At 48.2% G+C, this 23,980-nt stretch overlaps 1 protein-coding gene and 1 long non-coding RNA gene across 5 annotated transcripts in view; one reads left to right on the top strand and one right to left on the bottom strand.

The window, feature by feature from the left end:
* Nucleotides 1-121: 121 nt before the first annotated feature.
* Nucleotides 122-2,083, bottom strand: LOC310749289. The gene is made up of 2 exons (XR_014541530.1): nt 1,371-2,083; nt 122-874 (listed from the first exon to the last, which is right to left on the bottom strand). It is a non-coding gene; the product is annotated as an uncharacterized lncRNA (long non-coding RNA).
* Nucleotides 133-23,980, top strand: part of TNRC18 (trinucleotide repeat containing 18) — a 128,104-nt gene continuing 104,256 nt past the window's right edge. For 3 of the 4 annotated variants that reach the window (XM_083585511.1, XM_083585510.1, XM_083585509.1), the window contains exon 1: nt 5,500-5,710. In XM_083585511.1, the coding sequence (XP_083441637.1) occupies nt 5,515-5,710 (196 nt within the window). In that variant the 5' untranslated portion in view covers nt 5,500-5,514. Of the gene's footprint in view, nt 854-2,090; nt 2,552-5,499; nt 5,711-23,980 lie in introns of those variants that run through there. The other variant, XM_083585512.1, reaches the window with a different exon arrangement.

Below are 23,980 nucleotides of genomic sequence, written 5' to 3'. Positions count from 1 at the left end.
TTTTGTTTTTTTTACGTTTACACTGGAATTAAGTCAGGGTAGGGTGTCTCCCCTCCCCCCTTCCAATTTTTCTCCCTTCCCCTCTATCCATTCAGGGGCAAATAAGAGTGTCCAAAAGCGATTTTTTGTTTTGTTTAATGTTTTATTATTATTGCAAACACACTCTTAATTCACACAAGCAAAATAAATATCCGGTCCAAGCAAATGCAGCTTCCAGATCTCTTCGGATAGCTTTGCGGGGTGGGCGATTTTAATCCGCTACAGCAAAAAAAATAAATACGGAGTATTCTAGAATTGTACTGGTTCAAAGGGATCTCCAGGGATCAACTAGCTCAAACTCCCTAGCAATGCAGGAATCACAGCTAAATCACCATATTAACTCAAAACAAGCTCGAAAACAGGAACTAGGATATTTTTGCATTTCGTTAATGTATATATACATACATTTAAAAAGTATGTCTAAATCTGAAACGTTACTTGCCAATTCGGATTATAAAGGCAACCAGTTTGTCCCTCCGGTCGCCCTGGTTCAACTGCTTTGCAAAGCGAAATGAGGTTGTTGGGGCGGGGGGGGGGCGGGGAGGAAGAGTCCAAACTGGACTCCGGACAGCCGGCTCCGTTTACTCCGAAGTGAGACCCAAAGTCCACCGGCCATTACTCCCACGCCAAAGGGCACAGGCTCGCAGCCAAGTTTCCAGACCTAAACTGCAAATATCCTCGCCAGCGCCGCGCTCCCAAGACCAGGCCTGGGATGTTTGTTGGCCGGAGAGATCGTGTAGACACAACCAAGCGGCGTGAAAGCGGATCAAGCTAGAGAAGCCCAGTGTTGAGGGTTCTCCCGTCTCTCTCGGGGGTGAGGATAAATCCGAAGTCCCTAAAAAGTGTAGTTGGGACCTTGGGGGGGGGATTAGGATGGAGGGCTGAGCAACTCCGGGGCGGAGGGACGACCCCTCCCCAAGGCATTAATTCGGATTGCAAGGGGGGGCACCCTGGCAAAACGGGAGGGGCTTGGGATCAGGCTCCAAGACCCCAGGCCGCCCCAATATCGGGGGGGGGGGGTTGCAGGTTTCCCTGGCTCTGCCCCACAGGAACTCCCAGAGAGGATAGATTTGGTGCGCTCCCCCCACGAACCCCCAAATAAAGCTTCTAAGCTGAGGTCCTCTGCGGCCCCGATCCACGCACCTTCCCTCGGAAGTAAGCTGCACCTCCATACCGAGCGCCCTCGCCCCACCCCCGGTCGCTTTGCTCCCAAGCCTGGGCAAGCAGCAGCAGCGCGCTGCCTTACTCTCAAGTAAACCGCCGTCGCTGCAGAGCTGCTGCGTGGTTTCCATCCCACCCACCTACCCAACCCCCGTCCCCGGTTGTCTTACCTGCGGAGGAGGGGTTGGGGGGTTACATGGCGGAAGCTTACACCCGAGTAAACATGCCTAGGCTCGGGCCGCCGATGCTGCGCTTGCTTTCCTCCCGGGGAGTTTAAGGCCGGCTTACTTCCGAGGAAGCATGCAGAGCGGAACAGACACCCCTCCCTCCCTCCTTCCTTCCTAGGCGCTGCAACCCGCCCGGGCCACCAAAAACGCTCCGGGGGCCACCAGTCTCCCCACCCCCACTCCCCCAAAGAAATGTGGGGCAGGCGAGGCGGTGGCCGGCTTACAACCCCTCCCTAGGGGTTGGGGGGGAGGGTTGGAGATGGCAGCTCCCCCCCCGCCCCGATTTTCTGTTTATGATCAGCCAGAGCAGACCAGAGGCGGAGAAAAAAAAAAAACGGGGTTGGGGGGACACCTTGAAACCGCCTCTCTGAATTCCCACCGCCCGCTTCGCCCATTCAGCCCTCCCCGCCGGGGAGCCTTGAAACTCCCCCCCCCCCCCACTCTCGCCCCGCTCGGTCCATAATTGGCTTTATAAGGATGGCGGCGGGCCAAAGTGTTTACATGAGGCTGAGTGGCGAGCGGGGCAGCCAATGGGGAGGCCTACTATGAAATTTTGGCTGGCTGGCCCGGAGGGGGGGGCGGGATGCAAGGAACAATGCTTGTTTCATTGCTAAAGAGGCTTCCCCCCCTTCCTCCCCTCCCCCCTCTTTTTTTTTTTTTAAGAGATCCACGGAGAGGAACTTGAAAGGGGTTTTTTTTGGTAGATTGCACCTATTCCAAGCCCGGGCTGTATATGTGTGGATCTTGAAGTCTCCCGACCGACAAGGCGCCGACCTGGAGCTTACGAAGAAGCCGGACCCGTTCACACGACGAGGGAACCCGAGTTTGTGAAAGCCGCGAGCCGAAGAACCCGCCTGTCCTGCCGCTTTTCAGGGTGGAGAGGGGAGCCCAGGAGAAGCAGGCGAGGACCTTTTTGGATGCTCAGAGTGGAAGAGGAAGAGGAAGGAGGGGGGAGGAAGGCCGCTGCAGCCCCCACCCCGGAAAAAAACCAAAACACCCCGGTTGTGGATCTAATTTTTTGAAACGCGGGAGGGAGGGTTGGGGTCCAGGTGCGAGAAAAGCCGGCCGAAGAATGCCAAAGAAGAGGACTAGATAAAAATTAAAAATACAACTCCTTCCGAAAGGTAAGCTTTGCAACTCTTGCTGACTTGGGAAGTTGTCTCTGGGGAGGGGAGGGAGAAAAAAAGCTTTCTCAGTAGTGTAGGGGGGGGAAAACCCCAGGGCAATTTCAGGACCGGGTCCTCCCCCTCCCCCATCGCCCCTCTCCACTTTCCCTCCTCTCCAAATTTTTCAAAATTCCTCTTCTCCGGACCAGGGCGCCCCGGATTTGGTCTCTCCTCCCCGCCCCCTTCTCCTTGCCAAAGAGAACCCAAGAACCAGGCATTTTCGCTTAGGCTGCTTTTAATTAAAATCAGGAGTCCAGCCATGTTTTTTTTTTGGGGGGGGTTAAGAACTGAGATCAAGGAAAGTAAAAGGCATTAAATGAAATTCTGTACACGCACAGCCGGCCCCCCGCACCCCAAATATATATATATATGTATTGGTTTGGGATGCGGTGGTCTGGTTTTCATTCCCATCTGATCTTAAAAGTGTGCCCATATCTCACACACAGGAATCCGAAGTGTGTGTATATTAAGGCCAAATAGGAATTAAAACAAGAACCTTCCCTCTCCAAAGAATAAAAAAATTGAAGCTTAGAGTAAGAAGTTATGGGGAAGGGCTCCCCCCCAAAAAACCCCCCCATATGTGCAATTGAAATGGACAAACGGACCATTTGCCCTTTATATCCTTAAAATGCAAAGCCGCCGATTTATTTATCTGGTGGTTTATAAGAAAATGGGAACAAACGTTTCAATCTTGTATCTATTTCAGTGGCGTGTATTGGATTGGGGTGGGTGTTGTCTAATAAACACGGAGGTAGTTTTAACTAAACCCAGATTAAAGTAAGAAACTCTTAATTAAACCTAGTAAGGGACCAAACGGGGATTTTTGCACACTGCGTTCTCATCAACCAGTTCATAAGAACCAGTCTGAGGAAATTCCAAGGCGATATTTTCCCCTGGGAACAGAGAGCTAAAACATCGACTAAATTCTTTTTTTTGGTGTGATTTTAAGGCAGCTGGTGAATGACTTCAGGGTTGGAGAGAGGCAGAATAGCCTTTCTTTGAAAAAGAAAGTAATTTTCCAACAAGTCCCTCTTCCACTCCCTCCATTTTTTCGGTGAGCTGAATTCTAAATATTTTGGAACATTTTATGGCGGTGGGGGAGAGGGAAGCAACCAAAAATACTTTGGAAACTTCTCTCTGCATTCCTCCTCATTTAAAAGAAGGCTTGATTTTATTTTTTTTAATGGCAGACATTGGAGCCTCATTTTTTGGAGAGAGAAAAATTCTGTCCCCTGATTTGGAAGCGACCCCCGCCGAGTAACCAGACGGTGGATACAAATGGTTATTCTTGCCAGTGTTACTGGGGACTAAGCCCCATTGAACCCGGAGAGACACTGAAGACAGTGGGGCTTACTCCTGGGTAAATGGGGCGAGGATTGCAGCCTTACTTCTTAAAGACAGTCAGCTCGGCTTCCTAGGAAGGAAACTAGCACGATTTCTCGCAGAGAAGGAGAGCGCAAGAAACCTTTATTTTATTTTAAATTCCAACCAGTGTAGGGAGGTCGTCGCTGGAAACCGAGCCGGGTTGGTGGCTTCTTCAATAATAATAATAAAACCCCATTTTCCTTCCGAGCCATTCTGCCCAAGTGGCGTGAAGAAATCTCGGGCTCCTTATCAGGGCCAGCTTGCAGCGTGTGCGTAAAAGGTTAAACATTAAATACTTTTCCCGGGCTAAGAAGATGGTAAAATATGTAATTGGTTATTTTCGCCTCCGGCCGAGTAGGAGCTCCCAGCCCCCCACCCGCCGCCCTTTCTACATTTTTGTCGACCCACATCTGATAAGATGGAGGGGAAGGAATGAGGATTTGTCAAAATCGATACTGGGGAGGGAGAGGGTGTCCAGGCAAGACGTGAGAGGAGAGGGAGAGGGCAAAAAACAACAGACGAATCGGGATTTTAAAAGACAGTCCATTTTAGATAACGGCTAGAAGCCAAGGAAGGTGGCTCCGGTTAAATTCCTCATATCTTCCCCCACCCCATGACCGAGGTTACAAGAGAGGCAGGAAAGTGTCTCGGTTAAGGGGGCGATCCTAAAGAGCCCTTTCCACCCCTGGGGAGCAAGTCCTTTTCAGCCAAGGCGTTTCGGATCGGGCCGCGCAGCTGCGGTTCCAAACGCGCTGAACGCGAGCCTGATTCTGTCTCTTTCCGAAGCAAGCCCTGTCGACTTTAAACAGGACTCTAGCTCTCTGCTTTCGAAAGGGGGGTTGGGGCACGATCCTGCGCCTATTTACTCGAGAGTAAGCCTCAGCCCATCGGAGCTGGCTGCCCGGGAACACGGGCGCGTACCGGCGGCAGCTTTCGATTGCAGGCCGAAGGAGCTTACTCGCGAGTAAACAGCCGCTTGGGAGAAACCTCCCTAACTTTTAAAAAGTCTTTATTTTGCACACACACACATTTCCCCCCTGAAAACAAAATACAACGTATATATTCTATTATTATTTTTTAAGTCTTCAAAATGTGAACTCGGGTTCCAGGGACGAATCTTTGTTTTTTTAAAATTTGGGGAGTGCTGGACGCCCACTTCCTTGGGAGTAAGCCCCATTGCACCTCGCGAGGTTTACTTGTGAGTAAAGAAGCCTTGTTTCCTTGCTTTTCTCCTCTCGCCTTTTTCGAAGGCGCAAAAAAAGGCAGCTCTGTGTCTGTGTGTATATATATATGCCGGGCTCTCCTTTCCCGCTGCAAATTGGAGACCCCTGGGTGGGGGTCTGGGAGGGAAACTCGAGCTGCCGCCGCCTTTCTGCGAGACTCAAGCGGCGCCTTTCGCCTTCTTTTGCAGGCTCCCGTCCGGGGCCGCCTGGGCAGCCGGAGCCCCGCGCGCGCGGAGAATGGTTGCGCGGCCGGGCGCGCGGCGCGGGCAGCGGCGCTTGTCCTCGCTGCGCCTTCGCTGAGTCCGGCGGCGGCGGCGGCGGCGGGAGCGCAGCATGGATGGGCGAGACCTCGGCGGGCCCCCGCGCGCCGTCCACCTCCCGCCGCCGCCGCTCCTCTCGGGCCTGGCCATGGACGGGCACCACCGCGCCGCCGCCGCCCGGCTCGCCCCCTTGGCGGCCGGACTGCCGCCCGCGCCCCTCGGCCCCGCCAAGTACCTCGCCGCCGGACTCAACCTCCATTCCCACGCGGGTAAGTCGAGACGCAGACGTGGACGGGGGGTGGGGGGTGGGAAAGAGGAAGGTTTATTTGGGGGAGAGGAAAACGGGGGGTGGACGGAAGGCCGGTGCAAGGGGTGTGTGGCCATCTTTGCCCCTTCCTCTGCAAATTTACCTTCAAAATGCCCCCCACCCTTTAGGGGGTCCCAAGCTTGGAAAATTGGGTTGGTTTCCTTCCGCACCAGTCTCCAAAAATATACTGTACAATCCCGCTTTCCGGAAAATAGACAATCCCTTAGCAGCCTGGCTCCCCCCCCCCCAATTGCATTTAGCAGTAAAAATAGATGGATAAATACTCTGCAGTCTGTTTGCCTCCACACCCCAAGAACAGACTGAGCCCCCTGCCAAACAGATCTGCCCTTTCCCCATATGGCTGAAGGTCCCATAAGACAGAAAACCTGGGCATGTCGTAGAGCACCCCCCCCACAAAAATGAATCCAACAAAATAAAACCTCGGGCTCCTTGGGAGCAGCCCTCTGCCCAATAATTTGAGATGGGGCTTTATAGAAGTGCCTGGCAGCCTTAAGTCCACACCAACCCCCCCCCTTTTTAATAAAGATGACACATTAATTCTGCTTCCTAAAAACAGACAAATCCCTCTTTGGTAGGCTGGCTTTCTTACCACCCGTACCCCCAAAAGCGATTCTACTTAAATAGTCTGTATGGCTTTGGGAATACTCTGTAGTCTGTTGTGCCCCCTCCCTGCAAAACAGACCACCCCTTTCTCTACATGGCTGTAGGTCCCGTGAGCCAGAAAACCTGGGGGTCCCATAGGAACAGCCCTCCAACCGCTAATAAAATAAATGCAATAGAATGAAGCTTGGGAGCTGATAGGAACCAGCCCTATAATGCCAGACAGGCTGCTTTGGATAAGGGCACAGGCCCCCCCCATCCCTGTCTTTTAAGGCTGTGCCCTACATAGAGCAATTGGCTTCGGGTGCCCTTGGCCCTTCAGCCAGCCTGTTCTCCCAGAGGAGTCGGCCCATCAGGATTTCTTGAAATCACCCCCGCCCAAGCATACACAAAGCATCGCACGCATTTTTAAGAGCAGTCGAGAAGCATAAATCTTGGCCGGCCTGGCAGAAGCCGGCATTCCAGACCTGTGGAATTCTAGACCCGCAGGATCCCACCCTTTTCTGGCAGCGGGAAACAGGCCTTCCTTGGCTGTGCAGCTGAACTTGAACCCTTGAACAAAACGCCTGTATTTTAAATAAATACGGGCAAGGAAAGCTTTCCCTTTACAATCTGGGGAGCGATTGTACCACACCGGTGTCTCTCTCCCACACCTTTTCCCGCACTGAGATATTTGTGCAAACTGGGCTGTGTTGGGAGACTGGGTGCCTCTGATGGTCGGCTCTAGCGGTGGCGGCTGTTGCCTTAAATAAGTCTGGAAGTTGTTCTCTTATTGCCAGTTTTATTCTTGCTGCTGATGACTGCCAGACTCTTTCTGTAGTGTGGATTCTGTGACTTTGCATAGCACTGAATTTTCCAATCGTGATGGCTTTGTTTGTTTTTTGCCCTCTGCCCAACATAAAGCGTAAAGTGGGGCTGAGGGGGAGAAGATTTCTCCCTTCCTTCTCAGAGGAGGGGCAGATTTAAGATTTTGCCTGATTAGCAAAGCCATTTGGCAGCCCCTCCAAAGTTTCACGGATACTTTGGGTTTGCAGGCACTGCTGGCAGATGGCTGGGGACATATTTTTTTAGAATCTCTTCTCTCCCCTTCCCAAACTTTTCTTTTCACCTTGCAAGATTTGAATGACATCTGTTGTGGATCAAGTTTTTTGCAACTCAGTTGCAAAATAATATGTTGTTTCTAGAGATTCGGGTTTATTTATTTTTTGTTGTCATAGCTTATAATTTAAATGCATGGAGAATAATATAAGAAACCTTTTCAAATCTTGTGGTTTGAATTTGTAGAGGTGGAGAATAATATGGAAGAATGTTGTGGGGGAGGGACACTGCCCCCTCTCCCCCCTCCCTGTTTCTGGGCACCTTTTAAAATATCCAAAGATTCTTTTGTCTTGCTAAAGTCTGTTTATCTTACTGGGCCTGCCGTCTTCAAATATATACATTGCACAGAACTTAGCTGCCTGTGTTTGGTTAGTTACCAGTGTTTGCCTGTGTTGATTTTAACTTTTTTTTTTTAAAAAAAGAGAAAGTGTTGAAAAGAATTGCTGCCAGGATTGAAAAAGAAAAGAATTGCTTACCATGTGCCCAAAGCAAACCTGGGTTTCTCTTAAATGCACTAATGGCGGGTAAAAACCTGTGCTTATTTATTCATTTCTTGGCTCTCAGGTAGAATAAACTTTCATAGTAGGATCCATCTTTTTTTTTCTTTCCTTTTCTGAAAAAATGGCCCCATCTCCTGCAATCTTCTCTTGGAATTCTTTTGTGTGCGAGAAATGGATTGTTCTGCAATGAAGTTAAAGTGCCATCTTTGGGTGCGAGGGCAAGTGTGTGCATGCAATTTGAAACAGATGAAAAGTTCTAGTGTTTACAGAAATTCCTTGTTCCTGGACTTCTTTCTAGCCCTCTGGAGGTGAAGGAGGGAGGGCACAGTGGGCTGTGTCTGTGCATGTGTGTGATACGAAATCCAGGAGAGCATTAATCCATGCCCAGAACCTTTTAAAAAGTGCCTCTGCAGGCATGTGCTCATTTTAGCTTGGGATGGATTTTTGCGGTTGGGTATCTGTGCAAGAGCCAAGCGGTAGCTGGTCTTCTGAAAAAATATTTTAAAACCCATAGACAGAAAACTGCTGTGTGGAGAGGAATCTAAGCCTCCCCAAACCCCTTTAAAACAACAGCACTCATTCCCAACTTGATGGGGTTTTTTCCTTGCAGTTTTTCCCAAGTGCTTTAGGCGTTTTTCCTTCCCTGTTAAGGTCTAAGACTTTGAAGCTGCCTGGTGTTTCTTCCTTTCCTCTTCTTCCCAAATTAGATTCCCACCCCCTTTTGTTTTTAAATACTTGGATCAGACAATCCACCCAGAGCATGGGCTAGGTTTAAAAACAGCTGGCAGCCTTCTGCAGATGTGCGGCATTCCGTTGCAAAACTGGAGGAAAATGGTGCTGCCTTCAGTGATGAGGACCTCAAATTCTGCCATCTCTCTGGCCCTTTTAAAACCTGTGCTGAGGCTTGCTGGAAGCCAGCAAAAGGCAAATGTGTGTGTATGTATGTGTGTACACACACACACACACACACACACACACACACTGTTGTACTACAATGCACTGCGGTGTGTTTGCCTTCTCCCCCCCCCTTCATAGAAAAAAAGAGAGAAGAAAGCGCTAGGCGTGCATAGGTGACTTGGAGTTTACCAGGAGGGGTTGGTGGGGTGACAAGTTTTGCAATAATGAAACCTCACCCACATGGAATGAATGACTTTGAAATTTTGCAAACCTGATTGCCAACATCTGCAAAGAAGGAAGTCTGGTCGAGTTGAGAGGGAAGATTTATTGGCTTTCTGAATAGGTGGCACCGCCAATTTTCCAGGTGCTAAAACAAGGGGTGTAGAATGAAGAGCAATAAAACTAAGCACATGAGCAAACACCCTTTTATTTAACACCTCCCCCCCCCCCACTCCCAGGGCAATCTCTAATCTTTGAAAAAGTGAACTCATTGTCCAGACAAACTCAAGCTGAGAATAACATTCAGGGTTGTTGTTTTCACATGGATTGGTTTTTTTAGCATTTAATTCTTTCTTGAGGCCTCATAGCTGCTGGAGAGGTTCTTAGAATCTGTTGAAGAAAACCGCTGACGTTCACTGTGCATGCGTCTGTATATCCTATGTTGAGGTTGTTTTCTGATAGGATACGGAACCATTTTAGCCTACTTTCGGTTTAGTCTGAACTCTGCCTGCCCACTTTTCCGGTTATGATCTGACAGTTCTAAACCAGAGTTGTGAAGAACCACTTTTCTGATCGCCACTGGTGAACAGGCGTGAGCTTCCAGGCGAGCAGCTGGGACGTTTTTACAAAAGTTTGTGTGTGTATTTTATATAGGTTTATAAAATCGACAAACATATATGTGAGTGTATACGCACAGATTTGGTAGCAGTTGTCTAAGCACCCCCCCGCCCCAAGCTATGATTTTGAAGATACACATGATACAGTAAGTTTGCTGAATTGAAACAAAACCAGATTGCTGGATGGAAAATGGTGTTTCTGCTGCCTGGAGTTCAAAATTAGAAAGTTGTGGTCCAGTAACTTCTGCTCACTTACCTGCAAAGTTGTTCTCAGTTCTTGCACACCAGGAGCTCAGCCGCAGGAGAAGGACTGTAGGGTATTTAAAGGATTTATAAACCCAGCTGTCTTGTAAGGTTATACCTGGTGTCTCTGCTGTGGGTGCCCCCACCTTCAGAGGGCAGGCAGCAAGCAAGCAAGCAAGCAAGCAAGCAAGCAAGCAGAGAAGGGCCTTTTTTGTGGTGGCGCCCCAGTTCAGGAATTTCGTCCCTGGAGATGTTCACCTTTACACTATTCATATTACTGCACGATGGGTGCCAGAACCAAACCATATTATTCACTTTTAACGTGGGGGGGGGGGACCACAAAGTCCTTGCTGCTTTTGATGGTGTCTTGTGGTTGCAATTTTTCTTTGCTGCGACTGAAATTCTGGTGGTGTTTATCCAATGTTTTTAATTGCGTTCTTGGAAGCTGCTGCCTTCGAAACTAATAAATTTTGAAAAGGGAGGGTGGAAACAGAACAAACTTTTTTTAAAAACCAAACTCTCTGGCTTTGGGGCAAGCCCCAAGCGGCTTACCTCTGGAAATGGATCTGGTACGATTCGTGCCCTTTTATCCCTTTCTTTGTAAGAACAGGCACATTTCTTTTGGGTCATGAGTAGGGGAGATTCCCCAGTTGGAAAGGCCAAAATGGAGCAACCTTGCGATGGGTGGGGTGCTTGAGGCTGGGTGGTTTGTGCATTCCTGGGGTGGTTGAGGGGTGCAGAGTGTCTCCTCTGCTCTCCTGAGAGATTTTCCTGCGGGATCTGTGTCCATGAAGGCCCACCCACTTAATGTCACAAAGTACAGGTTTGGCCTGCATTGCACCAGTAGAGTAGCCAAGGGTAGCAGTTCACCATTTTGATGGAGGAAACAAAATGTGACTGTGGGAGGGGGTTGAACTTAGATGACCCTTGGAGATCCCTTTCAATTCTACAATTCTATGCTTCTGCAACAAATCGAATAGGGTGCAGCGCCTGCTGTCCCAGTGGCCAGACAGATGCCCCACTGAGAAACCCACAAGCAGGATTTTTTAAAATTAATCATTCCTTTTCATTCATTACTGTACATACATCTCAAATTCTTAACGTTTACTATATATTCCTCCCTCCCTCCCCTCCAAGACTTCCCCCAACTTGCGTTTCTGGTTTATTTCTATTTTCACCCACTTTGCTATCTCTTAACAGAAAAGGTTATTAATAACATAACTTCAAACCTAAAAATAAAATTGAATACATCATCTTATTTCACTATCTTCCAAACATTTTCTGATGCTAATAATGTGGATGTTTATTTAAATCCTGCTATCAAGTCTATTGCCTTTCTTTGTTTCTGCAAATATAATAGGAATGGTTCCCAATTTTTTTCGAAGTCTCTGTTGTCTTTTTCTCTTAGTCTTTCTGTCATTCTTACCAGTTCTGCATAGTTCATCAACTTCTCTTGCCGTTGTTCTTTAGTTGGTATTTCTCCAGTCTTCCAGTTGGAAATTGGAAGACTGGAGAAAGCCACAAGCAGGATTCAAGCACCCAGAGCCCTTTTCCCTCCAGTGGCTTTTAGCCACTGCGATTCAGAAGCATCGCTGCCTCGGACAATATAGCAGCCATTGATGGTCTTCTCCCCCAGAGGACCTTTCTCTCTCTCAGTCCACAACTGCTAAGCTTCTTCAGCAGCCCTTGGTGAGGAACGGTTGAGGGAGCAGGAGCCTGGAAAAGAGGAGGCTGAGAGGGAGATGTGCCATCTTCAAATATCTCCAGGGCTGGCACAAGGAAGATGGAGCAAGCTTCTTTTCTCCTGCTCTGGAGGGCAGGACTCGAACCCATGGCTTCAAGTTAGGAGATTGCAACTCAGCATCAGATTCCGACAGTAGGAGCTGCTTGACAGTGGAATGGACTCCCTTGGGAGGTGGTGAACTCTTCCTTCCTTGGAGGTTTTTAAGAAGAGGTTGGATGGCCATTTGTCAGGGATGCTTTAGTTGAGATTCCTGCTTTGTGGTGGGGCTGGACTAGATGATGCTCTGGGGTCCCTTCTAACGAGACAGTTCCTAGGCACCCTGCTGGAAATCTTTTGAAAGTCCAGCTGACATGGTTGGTGTGGATCGCATCCAGTGGGGTGCAGATTAAATGTGCGTCTGTTACTCTTAAGGAGCAGTTGCCATCCTGGCTTCTATTGCTGGGCCGCTCTGGAGCATGACAGCCTCTTGGGCCAATGATGCTCACAGCATCAGGGCGGATAAAAGCAAGTACTTTTTCACACGACCTGTAGAACTGTGGAACTCCTTCCTGGATGACTTTAAAGGAGGATTAGACAAATTCCTGTAGGAGGAGAGGGCGATTGATGGCTCCTAGCCGGTTGGAGCAGCGCTGCATCTGAACCTCAGTTGCAGGAGGGGAGAGTTGCTCTTCTGCTTGAATCCTGCTTGCTATTTTCCCACTGATGTGTCTGGTTGGCCATTGCAGGAACATGATCTGTCCTTATGCTCCTACTAGTGGAGAAAGCAATAGTCCCCTGCCCCGAGCAGCTTGCAATATAAATTGCAACAGAGGAAGGGTTCGGGAGCTCAGCCTCTTTTGGGAGAGCTGGATCAGCCCGCCGAATAAATTTTGGAGATCCCAACTACACACTCTGAATTGGCTGCCTTCCTCCTCCTCTGAAGCCACATATTTAGATGTGCACCTGTTTGATTTCCACCCGCCCTGTCTTACTCCCAAATAGCTCCTAGTACCATACATCGTTTCCAAATCACCAAAACCTGCTGATGCAAGCAAACTCATTGGGTTCCATTCCAAGCGAAGATAACTGGCATCTGGGGGCCTCTCCAGATGTTTTGGAGCACAATTGCTGTCAGGCCCAGCCTAGCTTTTGTTCCCACCCGAAACATCTGCCTAGCTTCAGGTTGGTGAAGGTTGCAGCTGGAGGGGTTGTTTGAGTTTTAAGTGTGGCAGCAGTCTGCACCTGAGGCACAAGGGATGGGTGGAGGAATAGAAATACAGTGGTACCTCGGGTTACATATGTTTCAGGTTACATACGCTTCAGGTTACAGACTCCACTAACCCAGAAATAGTACCTCAGGTTAAGAACTTTGCTTCAGGATGAGAACAGAAATCGTGCTCCGGCGGCGCAGCAGGAGGCCCCATTAGCTAAAGTGGTGCTTCAGGTTAAGAACAGTTTCAGGTTAAGAACGGACCTCCAGAACGAATTAAGTACTTAACCTGAGGTACCACTGTATACAATACGATACGATAGTCTTTATTGTCATTGTCCCATACAGAACAACAAAATTGAAAAAAAAAAATCTACATAAGACATTCAAAACCAACAAGGCTGTTATCCCAGCTATCCCAACCTGGTTAGCCCCTAAAAACTCTGATACCCCATTTTTAAAATACAATATACTCCCATGGAGACTCCTAAAACCAAAATTGCATTTGGATAGAAACTGTTTCTCAGGCGGCTAATCTTAGTCTTTATAACCCTGTACCTTCTTCCAGAAGGCAAAAGCTGAAAGATATCATTTCCGGGGTGTGCACTATCCTGTGCACTATACCCTTTTAGTGCAGAGGTTTTCAACCTTTCTGAATCCATGGCTCCCTTGGCCAACTACATTCTTTCTTCGGCACCCCTGGGGGGCTCAGGAGCCCAGTTATGTCACCCTTTGCTTGCAGAGCAGGCAGCCTCTCACCCTTTTTCAAACACACTCCCTTGTGGGGTGCTCCCTGAGCCTCCTCTCCTCTCCCCTTTCCTTGGGAGTCCTCCGGGCAGCCCCAAAGAGAGGTGCCTCCTCACACTGCCCCACAGGGACTTGGGACTTGTCTGTCCATTCCCAACAGCAAGGGCTGGTGGACTGGCTGGCTGGGCTCCCTCGCCCGCTGGCTTGCTTGCTTGCTCCTGGCAACCAGCACCCCCTGACCAGCCCCAGAGGCACCATTCACCTGGGGAGCTTGGAGCCAGGGCTGCTGCAACGAACATCTGTGCAAGCCTTTGGGAGACAGAGATGCAAAAGGGCATCAGGGGAGGGAGGGAAGGAAAGAGGGACAGAGGCCAGTGTTGCCCATGGCACCCCTGACCATCATTCAAGGCACCTCAGGGTGCCACAGCACACTGGTTGAAAACTACTGCTTTAGCGGTTATAGTCAGCCAGCACCATGTGTAGATTCTGTTCAAGGACGTAGTAAAAACATGTAGGGTATTGATTTCTTCCTTCCTGCCTGGCTGGCCATTCCCCACCCCCTCTCCCTGCTTCCTATCCGAAGCAAGGGTTGATTCAAATGTACAGAATGCCTGCTCTTTTTTAAAAAAGAAGACCAAGCTTCAAGTCCTCATCGTGCAGGAAAAATCATCAGCTGCCATTTCCGAAGGGGGCACAGCTTTACCCTTCGGACACTCTTTTTCTCTCATCAGCTGTTGCATGTTGGATGTGCAGTGGGGTACATTTTGGAGATCCCTGGCTAAACCTTTGGGTGTTGTCCTTAGCAAAGCGCTTTCAGCCGCTCTTAAAAGCACCTTCCTCGCTCTCTTTTTAAAAAATCGCCATTAGCAATTTAAACTTGCGTTGTAGCTGGTGGGGAAGGGATTTCTCACTCTGCTGGCTTTGACACTTTCCCATTTGAGATGACTGCAGCTGCTTTCTATTCCTAAATCGTCTCCCCACCCCGCAGTCACACTTCCCCTGCCCTGGCAAAAAAAATTAAATAACAGCCCCCCTTTTAGTTTTTGCATTAAAGTTATGGGACGTGGAAAATCATGGGGAGAAAGTGTGTGTGTGTGTGTTTAGCAGCCCCATCCAAATGCAAGCTCCAGCTGGAGCAAAGGACTGTCGTGTGTTGGTCTCCCAGTCCTAATAAATGTCTCCTTTTAAAAATAGCAGAGTGCTGCTGCAGCTTTTCTGGTTATTTTAAACCCTGCCTTTGGAAGAGATTTGCCAAGCAAGCCTTGTCTCTAGGTAGAGTCCTCTGGTTTGCTCCCCTCCGGTGAACAGGGTGTGTTTGTGTGTGTTGCGAGGGGGTGGGGTGGGGGTTGGGAGAGGAAGATGGCCTTGCTGGCAGGAGACTCCCCACCAGCTGCCTCGCATTTCCCCGAATTTATTTTTAATGCTAACTTTCCCAAGAACAGCAGCCTGTAAAGAGACTGGGTTGGGGAACAGGCTGGCCTTTGTGCTGCCGGGGCTGCAATTAATGTGGATGGGGGAGAGAGCAGAGGCGGCGTTTACCTTCTCTGGCTGGGACCTGGCAGAATGAGACCGTTGCAGTTTGCAACAGTGTCTTACTCTCTTGAGTCGACTTATTGCCTGCTTTGGCCACAGCGACACACGCCCTCATTCCCCCTGCTTGGATTTCAGCAGCATGCGCTGTGTGGGGCTGCCTTTGAAAAGTTGCTTGGAAATGTCCACATGTCGAAAGAGCCAGACTGTTGGCAAGGGACGGTTACAGAGAGCAGGCAGCTCCCTCGATGCAACAGATTCAGGGCAGATAAAAGATGGTCCTTGAACCTGGCTTGCCACCAGATGGGCAGCCAGTGCATATTTTTTTTAAACAATGGTGTGACACGCTGTCTGCCTGATGCTCCCATCAGCAGCCCAGCGGCCGCATTCTCCACCAAATGGAGATTCTGAACCAGGCCCAAGGGCAGCCCCATATAGAACACATTGCAGCAGTCCAGCCTCCAGGTTCCTATCATGTGCACTGCGGTGGGCAGCCTATCCCTGTCTGGGAATGGCCATAGCTGGCAAACCAGACTGATGAAAGGCACTCCTAGCCATAGAGGAGCCTTGGGCAACCTTCATTTTAAGGGGGGGCTCTGTGTTTGTTTGTGTGTGTGTGTGTACAGCCACTTCCATGTTAGGGAAGAGTATTTCTGTACAGTCCTACCTCATGTTACGTTTGCTTCATGTTACGTTCTTTCAGGTTACGTCTTGCGGCGACCCAGAAGTACCGGAAAGGGTTACTTCCAGATTTCACTGCTCATGCATGCGCAGAAGCGCAAGCACCAAATCGCACCACACACCTGTGCAGATACGGTGCTTCAGGTTGCGCTCTTTTCATCCAGTAATGGATCCCATTCGCAACCAGAGGCACCACTGTATTTGTTGCGCATGTAGGTGTTTGAAAACATTCACAGTTGTTGATGTTGTTGATGTTTCTAAACAGAGGCTTTTCTATCTCAGGGTGAGCGATTGCCACCCAGCAAGACATTTCGCCTCAAATGATGGGCATGTCCTCTTAAGCCTGCCTCTCCTGTCAGGAACAGTTTAGGCAGCAGAGAGGTTTGTGTGTTGTGGATCTGAAGTTGAGTTAGGTAATGGTAAAGGTTAAGTCCAGTCAAAGGTGACTATGGGGTGTGGTGCTCATCTCACTTTCGGGACAAGGGAGCCGGTGTTTGTCCGCAGACAGCTTTCCGGGTCATGTGGTCAGCAGGACTAAACTGCTTCTGGCGCAATGAGGACTGTCACAAGTGCCAGAGCGCATGGAAACGCTGTTTACCTTCTCACCACAGAGGTACCTATTTATCTACTAGCACTGGTGTGCTTTCGAATTGCTAGGTTGGCAGGAGCTGGGACAGAGCAACGGGAGCTCACCCCGTCGCTGGGATTCGAACCGCTGACCTTCTGATCGGCAAGCCCAAGAGGCTCGGTGGTTTAGACCACTGAAGTTGAGTATAGGGTTGCTAACCCCTTAAACTGACCCTGGCCTTCTCCCTTGAGCGACAGCTAACAAGTGGAGGGGGGGAGTGTGTTGCAGCACTTGAACTCGGGTCCTGCTGGCTTATGGGCTTCCCTTGGGGCACCTAGACCAGAAGGCCGGGCTAGACAGGCCTTTGGTCTGATCCGGCAGACGGCAAGAGCAGGCTAGCCCAGTAAGTTGGCAATTCCAGTAGAGCATGCTGATCTTGAAATAGCTCTGGCAAGGGAGTTACTGGCAGGAAGACCTGGTGGGGCAGCTATAATGAGATTGTTGTTACAGTCGCTCAGTCCAGGCTTTAGCAACATGTTTCTTTTCCGTCGCTGTTATTGTTCTGATATTATTGCTTTAGTAGGTTTTGTTGCATTGTAAGTCACACGGAAACTTTGAAAATACGAAGTGATAAAAAGTCTTGCAAGTCCAATGGCCTGAGCACGTAACACCAATTCTGACCTCGCCACGCTGGCTCCCAGTTAGTTTCCCGGTTCAAAGTGATGGCTTGTCCTATAAAGTTTATGCAACACCTCAAAGACTGCCTCTCCCCATAGCAACCGACCCAGACCCTGAGATCACCATCCCAGGCCCCTCGGAGGTTCAGCAGAGCCATTCTGGCAAGTAGTAGTAGTAGTAGTAATAATAATAATAATAATTTATTATTTATACCCCGCCCATCTGGCTGAGTCTCTCCAGCCACTCTGGGCGGCTCCCAATCAAATGTTAAAAACAACACAGCATTAGATATTAAAAACCTCCCTAAACAGGGCTGCCTTCAGATGTCTTTTAAAGATAGGATAACTGCTTATTTCCTTCACATCTGAAGGGAGGGTGTTCCACAGGGCGGGTGCCACCACCGAGAAGGCCCTCTGTCTGGTTCCCTGTAACCTCACTTCTCGCAATGAGGGAACCGCCAGAAGGCCCTCGGCGCTGGATCTCAGTGTCCGGGCTGAACGATGGGGGTGGAGTAGCCCTCAATAGCCCTCTCCTCTTCCTTGCATTTGTCCAACCCTCTTTTAAAGCCATCCAAGTTGGCCAGCCCTGGCTCCTGTGGCAGGGAGTTCCACAATTAAACTCTGTGCTGCATGAAGAAGGATTTCCTTTTGTCTGTTCTGTATCCTCTCAACGTTCAGCTTCAAGGGATGCCCAGCAGTTTTAGTCCTATGAGAGAGCGGTAATTCCCCCCCCCCCTCTATCCACTTTCTCCAAGTTGTCCATAACTTCATAAATGTTTATCATGTCTCCCCTTCTCTTATCTAACATGTCTCGACTCCCGAACGCTGCAACCTTTATTCATAGGGGAGTTGCAAAGTGTTTGGACCAGTGTTAGAAGCTCAAATGCATAAGCCAAATGGCACCTTAAACCTAGGTTATGGTGGCCGTAATGGATGTCTAGGTGCCTTAAAAAAAACAAAAAAACAGTGGGATTATTACTATTTTATTCATTTCAATTCTATGCCATTTTATATTTTAAAGAAAATATCTCAAAGCAGTTCACAACACGTTGAAACAGCACATAAAACAATTCAGAATAAGACAAAAGGAAGCTTCAAGGGAAATATTTCGGATCCTTCTCTAAATGACATTTTTCTTTCCCCTTATTTATCTGCCTACTTAATTTATACAGCTACCCCATAGCAGAAGGACTCTAGGATAGGGTTGCCATATTTCAAACAGTGAAAATCCGGACAAAAACGTTGTTGAGCTTATACATCCAGATTTTCCAATTTCTGCCCAGACACTGCTGCCAACTGCAGTATTCCAGATATGTCTGGGGAATCTGGCAAACCTACTCTAGGAAGGCAGAGTTGTGTAGTGGTTAGAGCAGGCAACCCCCAAACTCGTCCCTCCAGCTGTTTTGGGACTACAACTCCATCATCCCTAGCTAACAGGAGCAGTGGTCAGGGATGATGGGAACTGTAGTCCCAAAACAGCTGGAGGGCCGAGTTTTGGGGTGTCTGGGTTAGAGGGTTAAATGAGGACCAATGAGATCTGGGTTCAAATCTCCACTCCATCAAGAATCCTTGGAGTTGGTCACAGCCTCCTAGCCTACCTCGCAGGGTCATTGAAGGGATTAACGTGGGGGGGAGGGAGCCACGCCCTTCTTGGAGAAAAAGGTGGTCTTCAAATGCAATAAGAACCCCTGACCGCAGTGGAATAAGCCATGATCGAGACTTACCTGCCTGTTTTTGAGCTGATGGTCCTGAAAGCTTGCTTCAATGTGATACCTATGGGACCGCCTCTCCTGGTATGCCCCACGGAGGACCTTAAGGTCCACAAATGACAACACCTTGGAGGTCCCAGGTTGCAAGGTGGTTAGGTTGGTCTCAACTAGGGCCAGGGCCTTTTCAGTACTGGCCCCGACTTGGTGGAACGCTCCGTCACAAGAGACCAGGGCCCTGCGGGACTTGACATCTTTCCGCAGGGCCTGCAAGACAGAGCTGTTCCGCCTGGCCTTTGGTTTGGACTCAGTCTGACCCTTATGTTTCCCTCCCCTTATGGTTTTGATCTATGGGCTACTTTTAAAATGAGGCCGCATTTTAAATTGCATTTTCACTTGTATTTTAAATTGGTCCCCCCCCATTATGTTTTTACTGTAATTTTACTGGTGTTAGCCACCCTGAGCCCAGCTCTGGCCGGAGAAGGTGGGGTATAAATAAAATTTATTATTATTATTATTATTATTATTATTATTATCCAGATATAACCAAGGAGTGGATTTTCCCCTCTCATTCCCATAAAGAAAAAGGGGTTTGTGTCTTGTGCTGTGGATGAGGAAGATCAGTATTTTTCTCTGGGTTCTGTTGTATAGTGATACAGTTCTGGTAGATCATCAATATATGTATGCTGAAAGACGCAAAGCAAAGTTCCGATCAATATTGATTGTTGCTTCTTGTAGAAATACGTGAAAACGATAATATTTGTTTCCGTGTGCTTAGATTTACGTACAGTGAGCAGGTATGGGGAAACTGGGGCAACACTTGGCAGTGTGGAAACCTCTTTCCAGCCATAACTGCAGAATTTGGTGTCCAAAGAGCACTGGTGTGCTTCATGCGCAGCCTTCCAAAGATCAAAGGATGCCTTATTCTGGCCTTTGGACAAACCTTTGGGCGCTTGCCTGTGGCGAGTCTGACTGGCTTCTGGGTGACCAGGGAGGAAGGTTTTGCAAGCTGGAACCATGACTGTGAGTGAATGACTCTTCGTTCGGCAGCCATTGGGCCACAAACAATTGCAGCTGGAATGTTGCAGGGAGAGCTGTGGAAAACGCAGCTTTATTGGCTAGTAAACGTTACAGCCTTGTTTGCAAAATGTAATTCCTGGATGGATGGATTTGTTGTTGTTGTTTCTCTCTATAAAAACCACACACTCACACACACAAAAGACAGAACAAGGCAGTCTGTCCTCTGGGGAGTCAGAACTACTCAGATTTTCCTTTCATTTTTTTGAATGGCCTTGCATAACAGAGGTGAAAGCAGCGGTGGGTGTGGAATGCACACGGCAGAGAGATGCGGTTTGTCTGCATTATGAATTCATGTCTGCGTCGCGCCCAGTTCTTTATTAATGTACACAGATGCATAAATCGGTGCGCGTAACTCTCTCTCTGTGTGTACACACCTGCTATCTGGGTCAAGGCAGGGAGGGTCAGCTCAGACCCACTGTTTGTGTCCTACAAACCAAGGGTCCCTAGGTCAGTGGCTGGATCTGGGGGTTCCAGCTCCAGGTTCTTGGGTCTGTTCCTGCAGGCTTTGGGGACTGCATTGGGTCAGGCTGCCGCAGTCTGGTGCTAAATCAGCCTTTCTCAACCTGTGGGTCCCCAGATGTTGTTGAACTACAACTTCCATCACCCCTAGCTAGCAAGGCCAGAGCTCAGGGATGATGGGAGTTGTAGCTCAGCTGGGGACCCACAGGTTGAGAACCGCTGTGCCAAATGCTTTGTCCCTAACCTGTGCACGAGTCCAAATTACGACCTAAAAAGCCCAGTATGGTGTCTCCTCCTACAAACCTGTCCAGGTGTTGCAAGCCTCGGGAGAGCATCTTCTCTCGGTCCCATCGGAGGCATGGTTGGTGGTGACCTGAGAGAGACAGGGCCTTTTCTGCAGCTGCCCCCCATATTGTGAGATTCCCTCCCAAGAGAGGTCAGGCTGGCCTCTCTCTCTGTCACCCTTCCTGTTCACACAGGCCTTTGGAAATTAAGGGCTAGGAGGTGCTGACCTACTGGCAGGGTTAGGAATCCCCCATGCGCCAGGCATGTTTTGCGACTTGCGTGGGTCCAGTTGTGCCCACATGGAGATCTCTAGATGCCGGATTGGTGCCTGACATCTCAACCGGGCAGAAGAGCTTATTTATTCGTTGCAATTTTCTCCCACCTTTTTCTCCATGGTTCACCTCCCTCCTCATTTAATCTCTACAACAACCCTGTGAGGTAGGCTAAGAGGCTGTGACTGACTCCAAGGTCACCCAGTGAGTGGGGATTCGAACCCTGATCTCCCAGGTCCTCCTCTGACCCTCTAACCACTACACCCCGCTGCCTTCCCAGAGTCCTTCTGCTGTGGGGCAGCTCTATAAATTAAGCAGGCAAATAAATATGAGGAGCACAAAATGTCTCTTAGAGAAGGATCTGAAATATATTCCTTGGAGCTTGGATTTGTTTTATTCTGGATTGCTTTCTTTGATGATGTTTTAATGTGCTGTAAACCGCTTTGGGATTTTTTCTCTTTAAACTGTAAAGGGGTAAGAAAACAGCAGAATATATTAAGAAACATCTTAAAGAGGATGAAATTAGGTGAGACGGAATCTTAAAATGCAATTGTATGCAATTTGGGTTCTAAACATCGATGGCGGGTTGAGAGGGAAGTGGCTTCTTTTGCTGAACTGGAATATAACTCGGTAACAAATGTCACTTTCAATCTGGAAAAGGAATAAAATATAATATATATGTGTGTGAAAAAGTATAGAAATGAAATGAGTAATAATAATAATAATAATAATAATAATAATAATAATAATAATCCTCTCTCTGTAAAAAAATAATGTCTAGCTGTTCTGTTGTCGCGACCACAACCCAGGTTTAAGGTTCCATTTGGTGGATAGCTTAGAGATATCTGAGTTTCTAACGCTGCCTGCTAGGCTGCTGTCACGGTAAACTGTATTTTAATGCCCGTTTTAAATGCAGTTAATGTATTGCAATTGGTTTGTTTCTATTATTTCGTAGCGATGTTTTTAAATTGAGGTTCTTGTATTCTATCTATCTATCTATCATCTATCTATCTATCTATCTATCTATCTATCTATCTATCTATCTATCTATCAACATATCATTTCCAACAATCATTTAACATAACTTCTTATCTTATACAATATTTTAGACTTCCGTCAACAACCTCTGAAGGTTTTCCGTTCTTTATCACTTGTTCTGCATTTCCTAATTTCTCTATTACTTTTAATTGTGATTAACCAATAATTCTTTTCAAAGTCTTCCTTGCAATATTTCACAAAATCCTTCTTACAGAACTTCTTGCAATCCTACTAGCGTTAATTTGTTTATTACAATTGCTTTTCAAATAATACAAATATTTACTCCAGTCCTCTAAAAATCTCTGATCCCGCAGGTTTCGAATCCTTCCTGTTAATTTATCTAATTCTGCATAGTCCATTACTTTCATTTGCCGTTCTTCTTTCGTTGGTAGTTCTTCTTGTTTGAGTTCTTGTATTCTTGGGGGTTGGCTGGATGATCCTTGGTATCCCCTTCTATTCTACAATTCTGTGGTTTTAAAGCTGCCTCGAAGCCCAGCTTGGGAGAAAGGCGTGATATAAATACGTCAAATAAATTAAATAAACTCCCATAAACTACCCTGGATCTAGACTGCTGAGATGTATGATTTTAGGACCCACACTATTTTCATGGTTGCCGGTTGTTTTAAATTGTTTTTAACATTAACCTCCATTTCATTTCTATTCTGCTTTGTTTTTAAGGAGGGGAGGAAAAAAATCTCAAAGCGGTTTACAGCTGACATCAAAACACTAGATAAAGTATCGCTAAACAAACATTGCAGGAGGAGATCAAACACAAAATATACGTTCGAGGCAATGTAATGAACAGGAAACTAAAATATTATCTTAAAGATTTCAGGATTAGACAATACGCACGAAGGTCAAGTACAGAGAATTCAACGCTGCGAAATTAAAATGAATTTATCTTAAAGATTTCAAAATCAAACGTTACTAAGGAGGTTAAATATGCAGTACACATTTAAAACCGCTCAATTAGCAAGGAAATAGAATTATTGTTTTTAATGCTGTAACCCGCCCTGGGACCTTAGGGGGAAGGTTGGGTAATAAATAAAGCAATACATGATAATTATAATGATTATAATAATAAGGTTCGGTGATGGGCTGTCTGGGGCTGATGGGAGCCATAGCTCAAAACCTCTGGGGGGAGCCAGGTTGAGAACGATAACACCTCTCTTCCAAAATCCCTTGCCTCCCCTCTCTGTGGTTGGGGGCTCCTTGCCTCCCACAACATTTCTCATTTATTTGTTTATTGAAAAATGTCACACTTCTAGACTCAATGACCCTTGAGTCCCTTCCAGCTCTAAGGTTCTATGATTCTGCTGTTGGTTGCAAAATCACAAAGCAGTGTGCAACGCAATATTTTTTTAGAAGGACCAATAAAACCAACATGTGTATGATAACAATTGCAAACGCAGAAAATCGCAAACTGATAGGTTAGGAGCAGGCTGGCATTATTTGCCATCTGGAGCAGGGGTCAGCAAAGTTTTTGTGGCTTGGGCCGGTTCACGGTCCCACAGACGCCGCGGTGGGCCGGAGTGTGCATGCATGCACACAGGCGCAAACACTATTTCTGGTGCTCCTTCCGGCATGGAGCAGGCGTGCGCAGCTTCCCATTGGCTGCAGGAGCTTCCTGCAGCCAATGGGAAGCCGGCCATCATCGCAGAAGGCGGTCCCTGCTCTGCTCCGCGCTGGTTTAGCGCGGCGCATGAGAGCCAACCGAGCGGGCAACAGGGGTCCATGGGCTGGTTAAACATCCTCCATGGGCCACAATGGCCCAGGGGCCTTAGGTTGCCGACCCCTGCTCTGGAGAGTCCGTGTGTGTTCGGCTAGCGCTGGAATTTCACCAGGGGGGAGATTGTTCCTTAGAGAGGAGGCCACTGCAGAAAAGGCCCTGTCTCTGGTTGCCTCTTGATGGACCTCTGCAGGCAATGGCGTAGCTGGTTGCTCCTTCCAAGCTGACCACAGGAATAGGGGCAGGATGATATGGGGAAAGGGTTTCCTTGAGGCAGCCCGGTCCTAGATGGTTTGGGGTTTTGTAAGTTGGTGGAAGAACCATAAACCTGG

The sequence above is a fragment of the Podarcis filfolensis genome (genome assembly GCF_964270895.1).
Source record: "Podarcis filfolensis genome assembly, chromosome: 14".
Classification (NCBI taxonomy): domain Eukaryota; kingdom Metazoa; phylum Chordata; class Lepidosauria; order Squamata; family Lacertidae; genus Podarcis; species Podarcis filfolensis.
This window is presented reverse-complemented; position numbering and strand designations above follow the sequence as displayed.